The sequence below is a fragment of the Lotus japonicus genome, chromosome 5 (assembly GCF_012489685.1).
Source record: "Lotus japonicus ecotype B-129 chromosome 5, LjGifu_v1.2".
Classification (NCBI taxonomy): Eukaryota; Viridiplantae; Streptophyta; class Magnoliopsida; order Fabales; family Fabaceae; genus Lotus; species Lotus japonicus.
The window spans coordinates 21,272,919-21,291,695 of NC_080045.1; the positions used below are offsets into that span (position 1 = coordinate 21,272,919).

An 18,777-nucleotide genomic window follows, 5' to 3' on the forward strand; every position below is an offset into this window, starting at 1 on the left:
ATGACTTATTCAAGATTAGTGAAATGGGCAAGGACCAAGAGAAGAAGCACTCGTAAAGGTCCCAACTCTACCGCTTCCCTAAAATCTCTTCCAAAAGACTTGTTAGTAGAGGTGGTTGCAACTGTGGCCTCACACTCCTTCACCGACCTTCACGCCATCAAACAGTGCAGCAAAGAGTTTCTAGATGCCACTGAAGATAGATACGTCTTGCAAAGAGTTTCTTTGGACACATTCCCGTTAATCCAGTGGCTTCCGAATAACAAAGCATCATTTTTCTTAAATCGCTGCAGGGAAAATGAAAACGTTGAAAGCTTGTACCGAGAAGATCTGAGGAAATATTTTGGTAATGCAAATGGAAAGATAGATGGCCTTTGCATCATGAATAAAGCTGCTCAAAAGGGTCACAATGAAGAAAAATATGTGTGTGGTATGATTTAAATATATGCGTTTTCTGAGGAAGTCCAAGTGTGTCCTACGTTGCAGAAAAAAAGTTAAACAATTATTGGTCTCTGGACTGGGCGAGCCCCTAGAGGGGCGACGCCTAGGGTTCAGCCCGCCCAAGGGCGAGAGCCTGGCCTTAAGTTGGGCCTCAACTTCAGAGGTCCAATTGGCCTAATAGGTAGTGCCCAAGCTCTATAAATAGGAGGTAGTTACCAATCGTAAGAGACTTTTAGCTCATTTGATCAAATAACATATGAAATTCGGCACTCTCTCTCTCATTCTCTCTCTCCCTCTAGCACATTCTTCCATTCTCTTGGTACTACCCCACTCTTCAATGTTCATTCCAAGAACATTTGGCGCCGTCTGTGGGGATCGATAAATTTTCTACTCCCATTCATGTGGATTGATTGTGCAAGAGGCTATTTCTGATTACGATTAGGCGATTCTACAGTTTTCCGATTCTGATTTTGTGACCGGCGTTCGTTTTCCGATCGACTTTGTGTCATTCCTGGTTTAGATGGAGACTCGACGCAGGAAGCAGCATCGTTCGCCGGTGCGACAGCGAATCTCGCCGCCTCGGCGGCCTTAGCGAGTTGTCTTGGATTCTCCGATGCGAACAGCGGGAGTACAGGCTACACGCACTTCTTTGCCGCCTTCTCCTCCTCCATCACCACCACCTCCTCCATCGCCTTCGCAGATCGGATCTCCGGAGCGCTCACCGGAGAATTCACCTACTCCGGAGCGACAACCGGCAGTGACGCAGGAGGAATGGCGCCATATGATGCGCAGCATTGGCGACATCCAGCAACGGAATGAGCATTTATAAGCTCAGTTGGATTTCTACCGCCGCGAGCAACAAGACGATGGAGGTAGAGAAGCGGATTCCATGGCTGATGTAAGGCCCGAGTTTTTAAGTTTATGCTAAGTGAATAAACTTCTTATTCACGATTAGGGTTGATGTAATGTGAAGGGAAACCTGAACGAAAGTTTATTAAATGAAATATATTTATGAAGGAGAAAGTTCAGGAAAAGTTCAAGGATTGCATTATGATCGATAAAAGTTATAGCACGATCGTTACACGCTTAAACCTAGGTCAGAAACCCTAGTATATAGCTAATTTTCACTTTTAGGCACGCTGGCAGTTAATTCCAAAAATCTTCAGAGAAATGTTAGAACTTCTCTTTTTCCATATATCACCATCATTTCGAGGCGAAACTCTAGGATCTACGAACGTCCGATTCCAATCATCGGAAGTTTGCCGAAACCGAATCCCTGGTATTTCAAAACCCTAGAATTTCTCGACAATGAAGACTTTATCTATTCAGAGCTTCAAATGAATATTCTACACGCGTACACCCATTTCTCTTGATGATTTCAATCTTTCTTCCGAAGGAAGTTTTCTATTCCGACATTCGATGCAAAAAGCAACTTATCGGGTAAAATAGTTTTATACCGACTATGCTTTAGTTGCCAAAAATACAAAGAGACCTCATCTTAGTTTTGGAATTCTTTCGCCAAAACATATCTATTAATTCACGGAGAATGACGCCGGAAAAATCAGATTCGCGAAACTTTCATTTTCCCGCGAATTTTCAACCTTTATATATAGCAAAGAAAGGAAGAAAAACTCAAATTTTCCTCCATTTTCTCTCCTCAAACCCGCGGCCAAGAACAAGGAAGAATGAAGAAGAATTTTGTTCATCGCTTGCTTGATCGTTGATCCGTTAGTTGCTACTTCAAGGCTTCGAGGTATAGTCGCTAATCCTTACCTCTGATCGCTTTTTCCATAGCTTTTCTGTAGAGTTTTCTGAGCGGATAGTTTATGGGTTTTTGCAAAACTATCCTGAATCTTTCATTTCTGATTCTAAACCTCTTCCTTATGCGCCCAAGATCACTTCTGCCGGGTTAGATTTTCCGTTATGTCGCCGGAATTCCGTCGGAATCAATTTGAGCCTAAAATACCCATTTTTGGAGTTTTTGGTGTAAAGCTTCACCCTTTAGGCTGAAAACTATCGCCTTAGCTTAGTGCTAGTAGGATTAGTTGTCATAAACGTCGTTGGTGACGTCCCTGCAAAATTTTATTTTTGGGATTTCAGTTTTGAAAAATCCTAAGTTAAAAATCATGACCAAAATACCCCTGCGACAGTTTTTGATCCGATAATTTTTCCGAGTTCAGAATACCCTTAGTTACGGCTTATGAAAGCATAGGAACCAAGTTTGATCGAAGAAAAATCGAGCCCCATAATTGCACAAAGTGGCCGAGCCCTATTAAGGGGGAGGAGGAAAATTTCCTTTTCCGAAAACTTGTCTTTCGCGCTAGTTTATCGTACCTTAGGATATAGATTACTTCGAGTAACCTTAGTAAGTTTCGATAGCTTAGTTTCCGATAGATTCTGATAGTATTCTGTGATTTTATTGTAAAGGTGTTTTTGAGGATTTCCCCGAGGACCAACACTTTGAGAGCGAGGAAGCACTAGTTGATCATTCTGGAGAACTTTCAGGTGAGGGCTTCTCACTGAATCTCTAGTTAAAGCTTAGGGTCGATGTTTCGACATTGTTTACTGTTTATGCACTGGAATTGTGTGTGATTGGAAAATGTTTTCTGAGGCTTCGGCTGACAATGTAGATGATTCATCTACTGAATGTTTTTGAGATTGTCGTACATGCTATGTGCTATGTGGGTAATCTAGGATGTGTGGTGCATGCTTTATATGCTAAGTGCTAAGTGTTTATGATGCAATTTATTGATATATGACATGTTGTTAATTGTGATGATTTAAATATGCTCTGTACTGGAATCTGAGATTCTGAATGGTGAGAATAGCGGGCAGGTCATGCCGATTTTATTTTGAGAGTTTTGAGAAAGTTTGATAGGACGAACGAGTTTCGGGCCTTAATTTTGTTTAGTGGATCGAGACATCCTCTGGAAGCGACTTGGGATTGGGAGATCCTGAAAATGTATAAGACTTGCGATAAGACAAAATGGAATCTATTTTATAAAGAAAATTCATAAGACCTTAAATAACCTCAAAACCTTTAAGTAATGATAACAACCTCGAAGGAAGGCATTGGAAGTCAAATCATAGTTTTGGAAAAACGAGGAGTGTCGTCGGATCCAAGTGTTGAGTTTGTTGTTGTGCTGTTGGAGCAGCGTTTGTTGTTGTGCTGTTAGAGCAGCGTTTATTGTTGTGCTGTTGGAGCAGCGTTTGTTATTGTGCTGTTGGAGCAGCGTTTGTTGTGGTGCTGTTGGAGCAGCTATGTGTCGTTATGAAGTGTGTCTTTTGGTCGCAGAATCGACTTTAACTTAGGGTAAGCTTTTAGAGACTTTAACTTCCCTAGAACACGTGGCGACGTGTCGAGTGAGGACGGAGACGTTGTTTGACTAATCATTTTGCATACATGCAACATTAATGAGGTATTAACACAGGACGTACTCTGGACCTCGTCGGTTTCCAAAATGGTCATAAGACCCGGAATGCCGTGAAAGAGCGTTTGTAGACGTCTCTTGTAGCAGACCGAAATGGCAGACCTACGGGTTTACTGCTGATCTGACTACCCCTGTTGGAGTAAGAGGCACGCGGGCCGAAATGGCTCCACCGTGGCTGGTGTTAGGGCTGATCCGTTTGATGTCCATCCCTTTCCGGAATGCATGTGGTTGACTGGGTTAACCTGCATACATATCATGCAACATGCATACTAATTTAGTTGTTGAGTGTGATTGGTAATTGTTAAACCTATTTGGAACATGCTATCTGCTATTATTGTGTTTATGTTATTGTGGAACATGCAACCCTAGGAATGACATTTTTAGCTATAAGCCTAAGTGGCTATCTATTATTTGTACCTATTGGGTTTATTATCTACATAGTTCTTTAGAGTTGACCCTCGCGTCTTCTGTGTGTGCTTTGGCGGACAACGCCTTTTGTCAGATGAGTATTGCGGACTGGTTCACCATGGTCCACCCTTCGGGGGGGATTAGGTATGAGATGATCGATCAGGACGACCCCGGGTCGTGGGTGGTTGACCCCGCGAGCCATCGAGCGACGTATTCGGGGCGCATCATGGAGGACCACGTGGACAGTGGAGGACTCTTGAGGTCAGGAGTGTTGAGGCGATGCTCTATCAGCTTCAACTTGCCACCGGGCGTTCACTGCGGACCAGGATTCGGAGGAGCACCGCCGCCACCGTCATCTTCAGAGGAGGAGGATCCCTCAGAGGAGATTCCAGTGGGAGTGCCTTCGGCAGGGTCTAGTGCACCCTCTGTTGCGATCATTGATGATCAGGGTTCGGGCCCTAAGCCCGTGAGTCCAGCATCGGAGCGCACTGCGGTTGCGAGGGGAGGACGGATAGGGCTGGTAGACTTGGTCGTTCTGGATTCTGATTCAGACGACGATCATGCTAGCACATAGTTTTGAGTGTTGGTATGAGCTCCTCGAGTTAGGATTAGTGTAGGAGTAGAGTTTTAGCTCTGACAGTCTTGCTTCATTTGTTACTTAGGGGACAGGGTAGATCCGCTTATAGCTTTTTGTGTGGTTTCCTTAAGGGAATCACAGAGAGTTGGTTGGACTTAGGAGGTCTTATTTTCAGGCCATTGGGTCAGCTGATTCTCAGTTTTGAGGGATGGTGTTGCGGGCACTTCACCCTTTTCATTTGGTTTGTATATATTGCCTACGGGCGTTGCACTTTTCTTTCCGTCACTGGAGGTTACTCGTGACGAGGTTGTTACTTACAGCGGGGGCTGTTTATATATTGTATATTAGTTCTATTGCTTTTCGCTTTTGGGTTTTATTTAATTCAGTCTTGTCTTAGTTATTATCGAAAAAAAAAATATTTCACGTTTTTCCGCATTAAGTTTACTTTTGGTTACTAAAGTGACGCCACCAAAATCGGGGTGTTACAGCTGAGTTCTGTCCGTTCTCGGAGGACGTTGAGAATGTGGCGATTCCAGATAATATGAAAACGTTGGTCCTTGATTCTTACAGCGGGGATTCTGATCCGAAGGATCATCTACTGTATTTCAACACGAAGATGGTGATAATTGCGGCATCAGATGCGGTGAAGTGCAAGATGTTTCCATCGACTTTCAAATCGACGGCGATGGCGTGGTTCACAACTTTGCCGCGCGGATCGATTTCGAATTTCAGAGACTTCTCATCCAAATTTCTAGTACAGTTCTCGGCGAATAAGAATCAGCAGGTGACGATCAATGATTTATACAAACATTCGCCAGCGAGAAGGAGAGTCACTGAAGAAGTATATGGCCAGGTACAGCGCTGCATCGGTCAAGGTAGAGGATGAGGAGCCTCGAGCTTGTGCTCTAGCATTCAAGAATGGTTTGTTACCGGGAAGGTTGAACAGCAAGTTGACACGCAAGCCTGCACGTTCAATGGAAGAGATGCGTGCTCGCGCTAGCACTTATATTCTTGATGAGGAGGACGATGCTTTCAAAATAAAGCGCGCGAAACTGGAAAAAGGCGACACGTCACCCAGGCGCGCGAAAAGAGATAAGTATGGCGAAGGCAAGGGGGATGGCAGGCGGCAGAGAGAGGATAAAGGAAAGGCATTGGTAAAACCGTCCAGGGAACAGTTGTATCCACGACGCGATGATTATGAACAGCGCCGGCCTTGGCAATCTAAGTCTCATCGCCAGCGGGAAGAGACTGACATGGTGATGAATACCAATTTAACGGATATGCTCCGCGAGGCGAGAGACGCACATCTAGTGGATGAGCCAGAAGCCCCAAAGTATCAACCACGGGACGCCAATCCCAAGAAGTGGTGTGAATACCATCGGTCCATCGGGCATGACACGGACAACTGCTGGACTTTGCAGCGGGAGATTGACAAGTTGATTCGGGCGGGCCACTTCAGGCACGATGGGCGAGGAGACGAGCATCACGGCGATGGACGTCATGACAATCGTTCCGGTGCTGGATAATATCGAGGAAATCGCCAAAGGGAGTGGCGCTACAATGGCGATCGCAACAAAGTGGATAGGCGAGAGGAGGAGCGAACAGACAATAAGGGCGAGAAGAAGCAAGAATCAACGGCTATCGCCACGAGAGGGGCTGATGACACGTTCGCCCAACACTCAGGACCGCCCGTAGGGACCATACACACCATCGCCGGAGGATTTGGCGGTGGGGGCCACACCCACGCGGCGCGGAAGCGTCATGTTCGTGCAGTTAATTCAGTTCATGAAGTTGCTTTCGGATTCGAGCACCCTGACATAAAAATCTCGATGGCAGACTTTGAGGGGATAAAACCTCACAAGGATGACCCGATAGTGGTGCAATTAAGGTTGAATAGTTTCAATGTTAGAAGGGTACTCCTGGATCAGGGAAGTTCAGCTGATCTTATCTATGGCGACGCATTTGACAAGTTGGGACTGACTGACGATGATCTGACTCCATATTCGGGAACCTTGGTGGGTTTTGCAGTAGAGCAAGTCATGGTGCGAGGATTCATTGATTTGGACACAATATTTGGGGAAGATGAGTGTGCAAGGGTCTTGAAAGTAAGGTATCTGGTCCTCCAGGTGGTGACATCTTATAATGTCATCATTGGGCGAAATACATTGAATCGCCTCTGTGCTGTAATTTCGACATCCCACTTGGCAGTCAAGTATCCACTAAGCAACGACAAGGTTGGTAAGCTGAAGGTTGATCAGAAGATGGCGAGGGAATGTTATAACAATTGCCTGAACCTGTATGGCAAAAAGAGTGCGTTGGTTGGACACAGATGTTATGAAATTGAAACTCCGGATGAAAATCTTGACCCACGTGGTGAGGGGCGAGTGAACAGGCCCACGCCAATTGAGGAAACAAAGGCGCTAAAGTTTGGCGACCGCACTTTGAAGATTGGGACCAGATTGACGGACGAGCAGGAGACGCGCCTGACAAAGTTGCTAGGCGAGAACTTAGATTTGTTTGCCTGGAGCTGCAAGGATATGCCCGGAATTGATCCAAACTTCATCTGCCATCGATTAGCATTGAATCCAAGTGTAAAGCCAGTTTCACAACTCAGGCGGCGCTTGGGCGGAGACAAGGGAAAAGCGGCTCAGCAGGAAGTAGATAAGTTGCTGGCGGCGGAATTCATCAGGGAGGTGAAATATCCGACGTGGTTGGCGAACGTTGTGATGGTGAAGAAGGCGAATGGAAAATGGCGAATGTGCGTGGATTACACAGACTTAAACAAGGCATGCCCAAAAGATTCTTATCCCCTTCCCAACATTGATAGTCTCGTTGATGGTGCCTCGGGAAACGAACTGCTTAGCTTGATGGATGCTTACTCTGGTTATCATCAAATCCGCATGCACCCAGCAGACGAGGACAAAACAGCTTTCATGACCGCCAGAGTCAATTATTGCTATCGCACCATGCCGTTTGGATTAAAGAATGCTGGGGCGACCTACCAAAGATTGATGGATAGGGTTTTTGCTGGGCAGGTTGGGAGAAACATGGAAGTTTATGTTGATGATATGATTGTTAAATCAGCGCGTGGCTTGGACCATCATCAAGATCTGGAAGAAGCATTTGGCGAGATAAGGAAGCACAATATGCGCCTCAACCCGGAGAAATGTTCTTTTGGTATTCAGGGCGACAAGTTTTTAGGCTTCATGATCACGTCCAGAGGAATAGAGATAAACCCATACAAATGCAAGGCGATTCAGCAGATGAAAAGCCCCTCTAATGTGAAAGAGGTCCAATGTTTAACAGGGCGAATAGCAGCTTTATCTCGATTTCTTCCTAAGTCTGGTGATAGATCCTTCCCTTTTTTCAAGTATCTTCGAAAAAATGCTGCATTTGAGTGGACGGCGGAGTGTGAAGAAGCTTTTGTTCGCCTCAAGGAACTCCTGTCATCACCGCCAATCTTGTCAAAACCAATGCAGGGACACCCGCTGCACTTGTATTTTGCTGTGAGTGATAGTGCTCTGAGTTTTGTGATACTGCAGGAAATAGATGGCGAGCAGCGAATTGATTATTTTGTTAGCCACACACTCCAGGGTGCAGATATCAGATACCAGAAAATTGAGAAGGCGGCACTGGCGGTCCTTGTCACCGCCCGGCGGTTGAGACCTTATTTTCAGAGCTTTCCAGTGAAGGTGCGGACGGATTTGCCTCTGAGACAAGTGTTACAAAAGCCGGATTTGTCAGGTAGATTGGTCGCCTGGTCGGTTGAATTATCTGAATATGGGTTACAATATGATAAGCGAGGCACAGTGGGCGCACAGTCACTGGCTGATTTTGTGGTGGAGTTGACCCCAGACCTGGTTGAAAGAGTGGACACCCAGTGGACTCTCTTTGTAGATGGATCCTCCAATAGCAGTGGTAGTGGCGCGGGAGTAACGTTGGAAGGACCAGGAGATCTAGTATTGGAGCAATCGCTGAAATTTGAGTTCAAGGAAACAAACAACCAGGCAGAATATGAAGCTCTCATCACCGGATTGAAGTTGGCGCTTGAAGTAAAAATCGGAAGGTTGTTGATAAGAACAGACTCGCAGTTGGTAGAGAGTCAAGTGAAGGGAACTTTCCAGGTCAAGGATCCCAATCTGATCATATACCTTGAGCGAGTGCGATATTTGATGACACTTTTTCAAGAAGTTGTGGTAGAGTATGTTCCTCGAGCAAAAAATCAACGGGCGGACACGTTGGCCGAATTGGCAAGCACACGGAAGCCCGACAACAACAAAAGTGTGATTCAGGAAATGCTAGCGTGCCCCAGCATTGAAGGCGAGCTCATAGCATGTGTGAACAGAGGGGCGACGTGGATGGGACCCATATTATCTATCTTGGCGGGTGACTCGGCGGAAGTGGAGCAGTGCACGAAAGAGCAACGGCGAGAGGCGAGCCACTATACTCTCATTGACGGACATTTGTATCGCCGTGGTTTTTCGACGCCGCTGTTAAAATGTGTGCCGCCGGAGAAATATGAGGCGATAATGTCTGAGGTGCATGAAGGAGTATGTGCAAGCCACATCGGGGGAAGGTCTTTAGCCTGCAAGGTGTTAAGGGCGGGGTTCTACTGGCCCACCCTCAGAAAGGATTGTATGGACTTTGTGAAGCGGTGTAAAAAATGTCAAGTGTTTGCGGATTTGTCCAAGGCACCGCCAAAGGAACTTGTAACAATGAGCGCCCCATGGCCTTTCGCCATGTGGGGTGTGGATTTGGTAGGACCATTTCCGACCGCCAGGTCGCAGATGAAGTTTATATTAGTGGTAGTGGAGTACTTTACTAAATGGATTGAAGCTGAGCCCCTAGCCAAAATAACCTCTGCAAAAATAGTTAACTTTTACTGGAAGCGTATTGTTTGCAGGTTCGGGATCCCAAGGGCGATCGTATCCGACAACGACACCCAGCTTTCAAGCAACCAAACAAGGGAATTTTGCAAGGAAATGGGCATACAGATGAGGTTCGCCTCTGTGGAGCATCCGCAAACGAACGGGCAAGTAGAATCTGCAAACAGGGTGATTCTGCGCGGATTAAGGCGGTGGCTTGAGGAAGCTAAGGTAGCCTGGCTGGATGAGCTCCCTGTGGTACTATGGTCGTACAACACCACTGAACAATCTACTACAAGAGAAACTCCCTTTAGAATGACCTATGGGGTAGATGCTATGTTGCCGGTGGAGATTGACAATTTCACATGGCGGACTCAGCCGGATTTTGAGGGGGAGAATCAAGCCAATATGGCGATGGAGCTGGATCTTTTGTCTGAAACGCGTGACGAGGCGCACATTCGAGAGACGACGATGAAGCAGCGCGTGGCCGCCAAGTACAATAGCAGGGTTCGCCCCCGGGATATGCAAGTTGGCGATCTGGCCCTCAAGTGGCGATCAGGAACCTCAGGAAACGAGCTGACTCCGAACTGGGAAGGTCCCTACCGCATTGTCAAAGTTTTTGGTACAGGGGCCTATCACTTGGAAGAGCTTGATGGAAGGCGACTACCCAGGTCATTCGACGGTTTGAGCCTGCGCTATTATTACAGTTGATCGTGGACAAGAAAGCTGGAAAGGTGAGGAGCTCCAAGGAAGAACTTCTGATGAACAAAATGAATTCTCCAAAGTTAGATGTCTTCAATTTTTCTAAAAATATCTCCAAACTCTCCAATGTATCGCCATGACAAAAGCGTGCTCTTTTTCTCCGAAAGGAGTTTTTTAACGAGGCGCTCCATCAATAAAACGAAAATTCATGAAATTCGTGTCCAAAGATTCCAGGGATTCCCTGACGATCGGAATTGCCGATCGATGTAAAGAATTATGGCGATCACTAGGTGGGACAAGCTCGATCCCCAAAGGGGCTTGCTGGAACCCTGAAGGTGGCAGAGATTCCACAAATGGCCTTTGACGCCTGGGAATCTCCCCCCGGAAAGTCTGATGTGATCGCCGGTCCCGTAAACGATGTGCTGGGTAAGTCTCGCCAGAATACGACGAGCGCCATTAACTAGGCAAAAGTCTTGGGACCCCCAAATGGCCATTGGGACCCAAGCATGGTAAGCCCCGAGCGGGCAAAGCCCCGGGCGAAGCCCTCAAGAATGGAGGCCATTTATCCCTTTGCGGAAAATGTTTAAAGTCTTGACGAAGAAATGCCAAGCAATAAGCCCTAGTTAAAATTAATGCACGAAATCGTTAGGCGTAATTCAATTACATGACGCGTGAAAAATAGCGCAAGATATAAGGTCGGCGAATGAATAAGGTGGAAGGCGAGTGCTTGGTCACTCAGGATGTTGAGTATTTTATTACTCCGGTGCGTCGGGGCGTTTAGCTATGAAATTCATTCTTAAATTTTTTAACAATAAGAATGCGGCGATTTGCGAAGGGGCGACAAAAAGATTTACGGCGAAAGTAATCATTCAACAAAAATTACAAAGTATTTAAAAGCGATATAAAGGCAATGGCGAAAAGGTTACTTATATATAGAAATAACAGGAAAGTGCATTACAGAGGGCGGTAAAGGCTAGGTAAAAATTAAAGTTACACTATTCATTATTTCTTTCTTCTTCTCCTGTTTCTTCTTCCTCCTCTTCAGTTGCGGTCCAGAAGTGTTGATCAATCAAAGGAGGATCATCAGGACCAACCAGTCCTTCAGCGTTGATTTCTTTCATTATTCCCATGACGCTAAAATCAAAATCCGGGAACAAGTGTTGAGCCTGGTCCTTGGCGAGGTAGAAGCCGCGCTCGCGATTGTCATAGGCAATATCGGCGGCTTGTTCCCTCGCCTTAGTAGCTTTGGCTTTCTCCGCCGACAGCTCGCTCTCTAGCTCTTTGATCCTCGCAAGATGGGACGTTATCTCAGCATCTCTCGCGGCGAGGGCTGCCCCTTGAGACTCATCCGCCTTCTTGATCTCTTCAGCAGTAGCTCGCATCACCGCCTCCAGATCTGCCTTCGCAGAAGCCAAAGACTCAGCAGACTTCCCCTCCTGCTCCGCCAGCGCCTTCTTCGCTGACTGCAGTTCAGCGCCCAATATTTCAAGCTCTGACTCCTTGGCAGCCAGCGCCTCGCCTTTGGCGGCCAGGTCCTTCTCTACTTGATCTTTTTGCTTTTTGCAAGCTTGGAGGCTTGCATCAAGGCCGTCCGCCTCATCCTTCATCAGCTTCAGATCGTCTTCCAGCTCGCCGATCCTATTCCCCGCCGCGCCAATCAACTTGTCGGCCTGAACCTTTTCCTTTCCCGCTTGATCCAACAGTTTGTCGAAGCGCTTTTTCCAAGAAGCAACGACTTCTTGGTGCTGGGCACTCTCAGCCTTCAACCGTTCAGTTTCAGCAGCGGCGGCGTTGAAATTGTCAAACGTGTGGGCAAAGATACACCCAGCGCGTAGAAGACAAGCAAGGGTCTCCTCTTTGGTCTCATTAATACCTTGGCTCGAAACTTCTTTTTCTATGGCGTCACGGTTGAGGCTGGTAAGCAAGAACTCTGAAGGTTCAATGGCGTTGGGAAGCATGTTGTAGTAGCTAGGGTAGCCGCCCTTGTTGCCAGGAGCTTGCTCGATCCGGGCTGCTTCGAAGGTAGGGGCGGCATCAGGAGGGGGTCTTTCTTCTTGACGAGGCGGGGGAGACATGGAACGCCCATCATTCGTTGGAGGCGGGCTAGGAGGTGCGACTTGGCGAGGGGGAGACTTGGGGGTTTCTTTTTCTTTTTCTCTTTCTTTCTCCCCAGCGGAAGCATTGGAGAACGCGGCAGCGGTTGTGGCGTTGATGGCGGCAAGCTTCTCAACAGCTGAGGGTTGAGAAGCGTTGGTGGTTGTGCCAGCAGTTGATGTCTGGTCAGCAGTTGCGGTTGTGGCGCCTATAGTGGTGGACTTAGAGGCGCCAACGGTGGTTGCACCTGCGGTAGCGGAGTTGGGAGCCGTGACAAGTGCAGACTTGGTGGCCGTGGCGGCGGAAGCTTTGGCGGCAGAGAATTGGCTCGTCCCGCCAGTCGGAGATTGGGAGCTTGCAATGGTAGCAGTGGCGGCAACATCCTTGCCTTTGGACAGAGCAGCAGCGGTGGGTTGAGCGCCGGCGTTGGAGGGGCCGCCGGCTGCTGACCCCGGGGCGACGGAGGAGACTTTGACTAATTTCCTCCTCTTGGGGGCTTGAGCGCCCTCGGTTTGGCTCTCAGCACCGCCCCGTTTTTTCCCGTCGCCCTCAGCGTTGAACTTTGGAGAGAAACGAGCCATTTTCCTCTCGCGGGCTTTCAGGAGCTCGGCGTTGGTGAAGTTCATATCTTCTGCAACAATAAATAAAAAAAAGGAGGTCAGTAGCAACATAAGGGGTAAGAAAGAAAATGATGATGAAAAAACGAAAGAGAAATGGCGATGATAAAAATAAACTATAAATGACCTAAGTATTTGGGTGTCCTTGAGAGGCGAGCGCCTTCAAGGACTGTTGCGCAGTCAAGAATAGGAAGCGGGGCGAGGAGATTCAAAAAGGCTTTGTCGTTGACAGACAAAGATTCATCTGAAGGGTCGGTAATTCCATTGGGCTTCTCCGTCCAGTAGAGGGGAAAAGGGGCAGTCCCGTCCCTAAGGGTAAAGGCCTCAAGATAGGCGGGGTGAACCGCCACGCAGAAATATCTCTGGGCGAGGACTTTGCGTTACTGTTGTGAGGGTTCAAGCACTTACGGCCGGCTCGGGCCTTTAAAGAGATCCATCCTCTATTTTTGATAGACTTGGAGTCAACATCGTAAAGGTAGAAGAAGCTGGTGGGAGATGGGGCGGTGCCAACAGCGGCGCACAAGATCTCGAAGCACCGGATGAAGGCCCAGGCGTTGGGATGGAGTTGACAAGGAGCCGCATTGATATCACGAAGAACGGTTTGAACGAAGGGCGAAAAGGGAAGCCTGACTCCAAGCTCGCCAAACATATACTCATATACAAAGAAAAAATGGGATCTCTTCACATCGTCGTCGACCCTATGAAGCCAGGGGCGATCCTCAGCGCTGCAGGGCCAAATCCTGAGTTTGTCATTTATTTCATCATCGCCAGACAAACCGCCAAGGTTACTCACGAATTCCACGATAAGCCCCCTATCCTGGAAAACGGAGGGTTGGTCTATAGCTTCGTGGGAGGGTGCTCTCTGGACTGGAAGGGGCAGGGTCGCGAAAGTTCTCGATCGGTAATGGGGAATTTCCGGGACCTCTAGACGGAGGCCGCCGGCTGCGGTAGAGTCAGGGTCGTTCTCAGAAGAAGAAGAGGTGTGATTAGGGGAGTTAGGGTTTGAAGCCATCTTTGACAATTAAGTGAGGAAAAGGAAAAGACAAGTAGAGATAAGATGCAGAGATAAGGGAACAAGGACTCATCGGGTAAGGATGTGAAGAGTGGGTAGCGGAAAGGGTGAAAGGCGACGGCACCAGAGCGGAAGTTGGAAGAGGGAGCTTGGTAAGCGATAAGAGAAGTAAAGAGAGGTTTCGGAAAGGGATGATTGTAGGGAAAAAGGGTTTTTATAGGCAAAGGAAGGGAGTTGGAAGGGTGACGCGTGGTGGACGCGTGTGGAAGGTTGGAAGTCATTATGGCTTTTGGGAAGTGGGACGCGTGTGATGGGGAGTTACTGCGCATGATTGGACAGTTATGAGGAGTGAGGTGACGGTTGCGGAGAAAGGGGGAAACTGACGTAACTGACGCATCACATGGAGCAGTATGAGATTTGAAAGGTTTTTGAAATAAGGGAAAGCGCGAAAGGCCTCGCCACCGTGAAATCCAAACGCCTCGCCACCATGAAGACTAAACGCCATCGCCTAACAAGCGATGTCGCCAATGAAGTTTAGCCGCCTGCCAAGGGCATCGCCAGCCAACACTTGGATGATCAGTGCATGATTAACGCCTGCCACCTAGCCCGCCGACGAAAGACGCTCGCCTACTCCAACTAATCGTCAGTACAAAGCGATCGTTCCCACCGCCTGTGGACCTGTGGACTTGCCGGTTTGGGTTGCTCGCCAAGACCAGTGGACTGGGCGACTAAAGATGCTTGTTTCCTTTTGCTTACGCCATGTCAGCGACGTAGTTTTCTTCTTTTTTCCCTCAAGCCATGCTGGCAGCTTAGATTCCAGCACACCATAGGATGCATGTAACAGCATTTAAAAGACACACTTAGCTCTCATACTTCGAGCTCGGTGTCTTGTTGACTGGGAGAGCCCCTAGAGGGGTGACGCCCAGGGTTCAGCCCGCCCAAGGGCGAGAGTGTAACACCCCGATTTCGGTGGCGTCACTTTAGTAACCAAAAAGAAAGTTTAAGCGGAAAAACGTGATTTTTTTTTTTTTCGATAATAACTAAGACAAGACTGAATTAGATAAAACCCAAAAGCGAAATCAACAGAACTAATATACAATAATAATTACAGCCCTCGCCGTAAGTACCCAACCTCGTCACGAGTAAACCTCCAGTGACGGGAAGTAACAGAAGGTAACGCCCGTAGGCAAAAGGTACAATCCAAAAGAAAAGGTTAAGTGTCCGCAACACTATCCCTCAAAATGAGAATAAGTCAGCCCAGATGGCATAAAACAAGACCTCCTAGCCCAACCAACTCTCTGTAATTCCAGTAGAGGAACCACACAAAAAGCTATAGGCGGGAAACTACCCTGTTCCCAAAAGAAAACATAACGGTCAGAGCTAAGACTCTACTCCTACACTAATCCCATCTCGAGGAGCTCACACTAACACTCAATCCTACATGCTAGCATGATCGTCGTCCGAATTCGAAATCCAGAACGACCTAGTCTATGTACACCATCCGTCCTCCTCTCGCAACCGCGATGCGCTCCTGTTCCAGCATCTCAACCCTAGTCCCCCCCGAAGGGTGAACCGTCGTGAACCAGCCCGCCAAAGACATCTGACAATGGGCGTTTGTCCGCCAAAACACACACAGAAGACGCGAGGGTCAACTCCAAAGAATTATATAAATAATACCACCAATAGATACCGATAAAAGATTAGCCACTTAGGCTTATAACTAGGGATAACATCCTAGGGTTGCATTATTCCACAAAGAATATAACGACTGTAAATCACAGTTAACATGCATCAAGTAGAACTACCAAGTATCAAACACACTCATCAACTAAGTCAGAATGCATGTTGCATGAGATTATATGGCGGTTTACCCAGTTAACCAAATGCATTCCGGAAACGGATGGACATCAAACGGATCAATCCTAGCACAGCAACGGTGGGACCATTCTGCCCGCGTGCCTCTTACACCAATCATAGGTATGGACATCAAACGAGTCAATCCTAGCACCAGCAACGGTAGGACCATTCTGCTCGCGTGCCACTGGGATGGACATCAACCGGATCAATCCTAGCACCAGCAACGGTGGGACCATTCTGCCCGCGTGTCTCTTACACCAAACCAAGGTAGCCAGATCAGCCATAACCCGTAGGTCTGCCATTTCGGTCTGCTACTAAGAGTCACCTAGCAGCGCTCTTACGCGGAAATCCTGGTCTTATAACCAATTTTGGAATCCGCCGTGGTCCGGTATCTCGCCGTGTTTAAACCACTTAATGAGTGCATGCAATGCAGTGATTAGCCAAATAACGTCTCCGACCTCACTCGACACGTCGCCACGTGTTCTAGCTAAATTAATGTCTCTAAAAGCTTACCCTAAGGTAAAGTCGATTCTGCGACAAAAGACACTTCTTCACATCAACATAGTAACTCATGATGATCTCCAAATCATCCGACTCATCTCAATCCGATGGTCACAACTGCTCAACGAGCAAAGAGTATTACACTCTCGGAAACTAACGGTTTCCCGGACTTATCCCCAGGATAGCCCAACAACATAGCTGCTCCACCAGCACAACAACAAACGCTGCTCCAACAGCACAACAACAACACATACTCAACGCCTCTCTATTTTCCCAACACTCGGATCCGACGACACTTCTCGTTTTCCAAAACTAAGATTTGCATCCGAAGCTTCCTTTCGAGTTTGTTATCATTACTTAGAGATTTAGAGGTTGTTTAATGTCTTATGAGTTTTCTTTTCAAAATAATATCCTTTTTAGTCTTATCGCAAATCCTATAAGTTCTTGGGATCTCCAAATCCCCAAATGACTCCAGAGAATGTCTCGATCCATAAACATCATAACAAGGCCCGAATCTCATTCGTCCTATCAAGCTTTCTCAAAACTCTCAAATAAAAATCGGCATGACCTGCCCGCTATTCTCACGATCCAGAATCTCAGATTATAGTGCAAAAGCAGAATTAACTCATCACAATCAATCAACATGTCATATGTCAATATCTTAAGCAATAATCACATAGCACTTAGCATATAAGGCATGCACCACACATCCTAAATTACCCAATTAGCACTTAGCATGAAATTCACTCATCAAAAAACATTCAGTAGATGCATCATCTACATTGTCAGCCGAAGCCTCAGAAAACATTTTCCAATCACACACAATCCAGTGCATAAACAGTAAACAATGTCGGAAGCATCGACCCTAAATATTAACTAGAGATTCAGTGAGAAGCCCTCACCTGTAGGTTCTCCAGAGTTATCTCCTAAAGCTCCTTCACAATCAAAGCCTTGCTCCGTTGGAAATTCCTCAAAATCACCTTTAGAGCAAAACCACAGAAATACTATCAGAATCTATCGGAAACTAAGCTATCGATACATCACTAAGGTTACACGAAGTAATTTATACTCTAAGGTACGATAATCTAGCGCGAAAGACAAGTTTTCGGAAAAGGAAATTTTCCTCCTCCCCCCTAATAGGTTCGGCCACTTTTGGTAATTAGGAGACTCGATTTTTATTCGATCAAACTTGGTTCCTATGCTATCATTAGCCGTAACTAAGGGTATTCTGAACTCGGAAAAATTATCGGATCAAAAACTGTCGCAGGGGAATTTTGGTCATGATTTTTAACTTAGGATTTTCAAAAACTGAAATCCCAAAAACCAAATTTTGCAAGGACGTCACCAACGACGTTTATGACAACTAATCCTACTAGCACTAAGCTAAGGAGATAGTTTTCAGCCTAAAGGTTGAAGCTTTACTCCAAAAACTCCAAAAATGGGTATTTTAGGCTAAAATTGATTCCGGCGGAATTCCGGCGACATAACGGAAAATCTAACCCGGCAGAAGTGATCTTGGGCATGTAAGGAAGAGGTTTAGAATCAGAAATGAAATATTCAGGATAGTTTTGCAAAAACCCATAAACTATCAGCTCAGAAAAGTCTACAGAAAAGCTATGGAAAAAGCGATCAGAGGTAAGGATTAGCGACTATACCTCGAAACCTTGAAGCAGCAACTAACGGATCAACGATCAAGCAAGTAATGAAGAAAATTCTTCTTCCTTCTTCCTTGGAGAAACTCGCAGCCTTGAGGAGAGAAAATGGAGGAGTTTTGTGTTTTTTTCTCACTTGTTTGCTATATATAGAAGATGGAAATTCGCGGGAAAATGAAAGTTTCGCGAATCTGATTTTTCCGGCGTCATTCTCCATAAATTCTAAGATATGTTTTGGCAAAAGAATTCCAAAACTATAAAGAGGTCTCCTTGTATTTTTGGCAACTAATGCATAGTCGGTGTAAAACTATTTTACCCGATAAGTTGCTTTTTGCGTCGAATGTCGGAATAGAAAACTTCCTTCTGAAGAAAGATTGAAATCATCAAGAGAAATGGGTGTACGCGTGTGGAATATTCATTTGAAGCTCTGAATAGAAAAAGTCTTCATTGTCGAGTAATTCTAGGGTTTTGAAATACCAGGGTTTCGGTTTCGGCAAACTTCCGATGATTGGAATCGGACGTTCGTAGATCCTAGAGTTTCGCCTCGAAACGATTGTTATATATGGAAAAAGAGAAGTTCTAACATTTCTCTGAAGATTTTTGGAATTAACTTCCATCGTGCC

The 18,777-nt window shown here is 46.5% G+C and overlaps 2 protein-coding genes across 2 annotated transcripts; one reads left to right on the forward strand and one right to left on the reverse strand.

The window, feature by feature from the left end:
* On the forward strand, positions 1-438 carry LOC130719294 (uncharacterized). The gene has a single exon (XM_057569920.1). The coding sequence runs from the start codon at positions 1-3 to the stop codon at positions 436-438; it is 438 nt and encodes a 145-aa protein (XP_057425903.1).
* Positions 439-11,522: 11,084 nt separating this feature from the next.
* LOC130719295 (uncharacterized) lies at positions 11,523-13,096 on the reverse strand. The gene is made up of 3 exons (XM_057569921.1): positions 12,612-13,096; positions 11,657-12,524; positions 11,523-11,555 (listed from the first exon to the last, which is right to left on the reverse strand). The coding sequence occupies exons 1-3, from the start codon at positions 13,094-13,096 to the stop codon at positions 11,523-11,525; spliced, it is 1,386 nt and encodes a 461-aa protein (XP_057425904.1).
* Between the last annotated feature and the right edge of the window lie 5,681 nt (positions 13,097-18,777).